Consider the following 5,235-nt stretch of genomic DNA (forward strand, 5'->3'; position numbering starts at 1 on the left):
CCTCTCCCCCTCCCTCTCCTATCCAAAGAGCAGTCATGGTTCCCTGTCCTGTGGAAAGTCCAAGGTCCTCCCCCCTCCCTCCATGTCTAGGAAGGTTAACATCCAAACTGGCTAGGCTCCCACCAAGCCAGAACATGAAGTAGGATCAAAACCCCTTGCCATTGACCTTGGCTTCTCATCAGTCCTCATTGTTCGCCATGATCAGAGAGTCTGGTTTTATCCCATGCTGTTCCAGTCACAGTCCAGCTGGCTTTGGTGAGCTCCCAATAGATCAGCCCCACTGTCTCAGTGGGTGGGTGCACCCCCCGTGGTCCTAGGCTTTTATATTTGTTTGCTTTGTCCAAGTCTAATATTTTTGCCTTACTATAATTTAATTGTATTTTATTATTTCCTATAGAAATCATTTTGTTATCTAATAATAGTGGGGTAGATCCAGATGGGAGGGAACGTGCAGAGGAATTCATAGGAGCAGAAGGAAGGGAAGCCATAATCAGGATGTGTTGTGTGTGAAAAATATTATATTTCATTAAAAGGGAAAATGAAAGATTCAATACTATCTTTTCTTTTTATATAGTATACTCTATGGGAAATATTGAACATTGAGGATTTTATTACTCTATTTTCTCATGCTAAATCCATTTTGGGGCACACTACACATTACTATTAATAGAATAAGTTATATTACTTTATCTGTATTTATAAGTAAGTCCTTATTTTAAAATATAAAAATAATTTACTCTCCAATTTTTGTGATTGTAACATTCACTAGGCTAATGTTGAAGGATTAAAAATTAGATACCAGCCTTGACGTTTTATAAAAATCATTTTAAAGTAATAGTGGTAACAACAGCAACAAGTTGATATTTTAAATGAAACATTTGTCTTTGATAGTAATTAAGTATTTTACACAATATTACAAAATTGTTGTCACTCTGTCCTTTTAATGTTCTGTGTGCTTCATTTGCTAAGGAATTGATCTTATAGTAACTCCATAATGGTATGTACTTGGTATATGAACATGAGTTCATGTTCATTCAGTAAGCATCTAGTGTACATATAGACATGGATACACACAAGGACAAAAAGACATGTGCTTGTCTTTGAAAATGAATCCTGTTCTTAAATATAAGAATCAGATATGTGAACAGATATTGTGATGTCACCAGGAAGATAAGCATAAGGAATAAGTCACCCTTACCACAGTGTAATTAATTGTGGTTTATTTGAGCTTTTTAGATAACTACATTTTGGAGAAGGGTCTTTCTGGCAGTAGAAACACCATGATTAAGGTTGAAATATCTAGTGTTAGTTTGAAATGCAAAATCAAAGCTTACTGAAATAATAAGTTTTAGAATGAGCAAAGAAAGCCGGGCAATGGTGGCACACGCCTTTAATCCCAGCACTTGGGAGGCAGAGGCAGGCGGATCTCTGTGAGTTCGAGACCAGCCTGGTCTACAGAGCTAGTTCCAGGACAGGCTCCAAAACCACAGCAAAACCCTGTCTTGAAAAACCGAAAAAAAAAAAAAAAAAAAAAGAAAGAGCAAAGAGCTTAGATGAGGCTAGAATATGGGACACTGAAGAACTTGGAAAACTTTGAGTACTGCCTATGAACTTGAATCTTGTCCTGTTGATGGTAGGAAATATAAATGAGGGAGTTTGTGACTCAGTTATTGAAGGGAAGAATTTTTGAAAATAAAAATCTAGAAATTATTGCATTTGACTATATACAATTATCAAACAGATACAGTCTAGTAAAAAGGTTGAAGAACAAGTTTATCGGGGTTTGGTATTTTACATGTAGGATGTAGGGAAGAGAAAGATAAAAGTTTCATAGAGATACATTTGGCAGTTAATCACCATGACAAATATCAAAATGCAAATTTGACTATACATATTTGTAAAACATCGTTCCACTTTCTAATTTTTATTTTTTTTTTTTGATTTTAGAATGTATTTAATTTCAGTGGCACCTATGTTGGCACTACAGGAGTTATTCCATTTTTAATAAAAAACAAAGGTGTGACAAGGGCCAAAGTGGAGTTTAATCTAAAAGACTTCCCACTTTTTGCAATGGATTTTAAGGGGAATCCAGGTATATGTTTTATACTGCAATAATATAAAGTAAAGTAGTTTTAAAATGTCTAAGATAAAATCATTAAAAACATATGACAATGGCAGTTCAGTTATGTTTCATATTTGTTATGATTTTATTAATTTAAGTATGTTATATTACTAGAACACTTTCACAGCATGATACATTGTTGTTTTTATTAATTAGCTTCATATAGCAATTATGGCATATAAATGATTATGCTATAACTGAAAATATAATTGTTAATTTATGTTCTCAAAATTATATGCAGTCTTCCCCCTATGTTTACTCATGTCAGGAGTCATTATGTTTATTTTGGCTTAAATGAAGTATATACTTTTATGAGTATATTGTTTCTTTTTTTAATTCAGAAGTTAGTAACTAAGCCTTGTGGGGCAAATCTGATTTGAACTTATCTTATAAACAAAGTTTTATTAGAATATAGATGTATTTGGCTTTTCCTTTTTGCTGCTTTCATGCTAAAAGGACAGAATTGAAAAGTTTGGTCAGAAATCATGTCCCACAAAGTATAGAGTATTTATTTGAACCCTTACAGAAAAAGTGTTCTTCCAATTGACTTAGTTAATTCTCCATCAGTAAATAGCTGGTAAATCCCAATTTATACTAAACATTAGACTAAATCTATAAGGTAACTAAGACATTTTCTGTGATCTTAAGAAGTGAAAAGTAAGGTTATCTGTTAGAGTCTCAGCAACAAGTAGATAATTCACTGAGAGGGTTTAACTAAATCGATCTTAGAAAATGAATTGTGTGTGGAGTCTAGGGCAGTATTAAAAGAAACAGAAAGTGAGTGGAAGCTGCTGTTATCTCTAATCCTGAAGGAACAAGAGGAAAAAGTACGTTGACAATCTAGGAGACTATGATATTATGTACAATAAGGCAACTACAGTTGGTCCTACACAGATTAACAGAAATGGATAAGAGCTTGCTAAACAGACGCTTAAGCTATTGGCCAAACAGTACTGTAAATAATATAGTTTCTGTGTGGTTATTTCGATTCTGAACTACCAGGAATGAACGGACAGGCCCTGATAACGTAAAAGCATAGAGGATCTTTCCATTTGCTGGTGTCTTCTTCAGTTTCTTTCTTCAAAGATTTAAAGTTCTTGTCGTACAGGTTATCACTTGTTTGGTTAGAGTTACTCTAATATATTTTATGCTATTTGTGGCTATTGTGAAGGGTGATGTTTCTCTGATTTCTTTCTCAGCCAATTTATCATCTGTGTAAAAGAGGGCTACTGATTTCTTTTGTTTAATCTTGTATCCCACCACATTCCAGAAAGTGTTCATGAGTTGAAGAAGTTCCTTGGTAGAATATTTGGTGTTGCTTATGTAAACTATCATTTCATCAGCAAATAGTGAGAATTTGACTGCTTCTTTTACGATTTTTTATTCCCTTGATCTCCTTTTGTTGTCTTACTGGTCTAGCTAACAACTCAAGAACCATATGGAATAGATATGTAGAGAGTGGACAACCTTGTCTTACTCCTGATTTCAGTGGGATCAATTTGAGTTTCTCTCCATTTAGTTTGATGTTGGCAATTTGCATGCTGTATATTGCCTTTATTTTATTTAAGTATATTCCATGATGGATGATTTTTGTGATGTGTTCTTGGAATAGGTTAACCAATATTTATTGAATATTTTTGCATCAACGTTCATGAGTGGGATTGGTTTGTAATTCTCTTTCTTAGTAATGCCATTGTATTGTTTGGGTATCAGGGTAATTGTAGCCTCATAAAAAGAGTTTGGCAATGTTCCTTCTGTTTCTATTTTGTGGAACAATTTGAGGAGTATTGGTATTAGTTCTTCTTTGAAAATCTTGTAGAATTCTATGCTAAAGCCATTTGGTCCTGGGCTTTTTTTGTTTGGAAGGGTTTGATGACTCTATTTCTTTAGCAGTTATAGGCCTATTGAATTTGCTTATCTGGTTTTGATTTAATTTTGGAAAGTGGTATTTATAAAGAAATTGTCCATTTCTTTTAAATTTTTCAGTTTTGTGGAGTATAGGTTTTCAAAATATGTGCTGATGATTCTCTGGATTTTCCCCATGTTTGTTGTTATGTTACACTTTTCGTTTCTGATTTTGTTAATTTGGATATTCTCTCTGTGCCTTTTGGTTAGTTTGGATAAAGGTCTGTCTATTTTGTTGATTTTCTTTAAGAACCAATTCTTTGTCTCATTGGTTCTTTGTATTGTTTTCTTTGTTTCTATTTTGTTGATTTTAGCTCCCAATTTGATTATTTCCTGCTCTTGAGTGACTTTGCTTATTTTTGTTCTAGAGTTTTCAGGTGTTCTGTTAACTCACTAGTGTGAGATTTTTCCAGTTTGTTTATGTAGGCATTTAGTGCTATGAGCTTTCCTCTTAACACTGCTTTCATTGTGTCCCAAAAATTTTGTTATGTTGTGTGGTCATTTTTGTTGAATTTTAGGAAGTCTTTAATTTTTTTTCTTTATTTCTTCTCTGACTTATTTGTGACTCAGGTGAGCACTATTTATTTTCCATGTGTTTGTGGGCTTTTAAAAATTAGTGTTTCTGTTGAATTCTGATTATAAGACATGGTGATCCAGTAAGATACATGGTGTTATTACAACTTTTTGTATCTTTTGAAGTTTGCTTTGTTACGTTGTAAGTGATCAATTTTTGAGACGTTTCCATGAGGTGCTGAGAAGAAGGTATATTTTTTTTATGTTTGGATGGAATGTTCTATAGAGGTCTCAAAATCCCATTTGAGACATAACATCTGTTAGTTCCCGTATTTCTCTGTTAAGTTTCTGTCTGGCAGACCCAGTCAGTGGTGATATTGGGTTGTTAAAGTCTCTCACTATTAGTGTTTGGGGTTTAATGTGTGGTTTAAGCTTTAGTAGTGTTGGTTTTGTTTGTTTCCATATGACAGTGCCTGGGTATTTGAGGCACAGATCGTTCGTATTGAGATTTCCTCTTGATGGATTTTTCCTGTGACAAATACAAAATGTCTTCGTTTCCCCTTTTGATTGGTTTTGTTTCAAGTCTATTTTGTTACATATTGGGATAGCTACACCAGCTTGTTTCTTAGTTTTTTTTTAAATTATTATTATTTGATTCTTTTTATTATTATTTATTATTATTTTTATTGAAAAAA

The 5,235-nt window shown here is 33.4% G+C and overlaps 1 protein-coding gene across 3 annotated transcripts in view; it reads left to right on the forward strand.

Moving 5' to 3' along the window:
• Cfap47 (cilia and flagella associated protein 47) overlaps window positions 1-5,235 on the forward strand; it is a 246,663-nt gene that overhangs the window by 49,392 nt on the left and 192,036 nt on the right. For 2 of the 3 annotated variants that reach the window (XM_050129779.1, XM_050129780.1), the window contains exon 20: window positions 1,948-2,092. The exons of the other annotated variant lie outside the window; for it this stretch is intronic. In XM_050129779.1, coding sequence (XP_049985736.1) covers window positions 1,948-2,092 — 145 coding nt within the window. The remainder of the gene's footprint in view (window positions 1-1,947; window positions 2,093-5,235) is intronic. 3 annotated transcript variants of the gene reach the window in all.

Source organism: Alexandromys fortis, unplaced genomic scaffold (assembly GCF_014885135.2).
Source record: "Alexandromys fortis isolate MF-2015 unplaced genomic scaffold, M_Fortis_MF-2015_v1.1 scaffold_313, whole genome shotgun sequence".
Classification (NCBI taxonomy): Eukaryota; Metazoa; Chordata; class Mammalia; order Rodentia; family Cricetidae; genus Alexandromys; species Alexandromys fortis.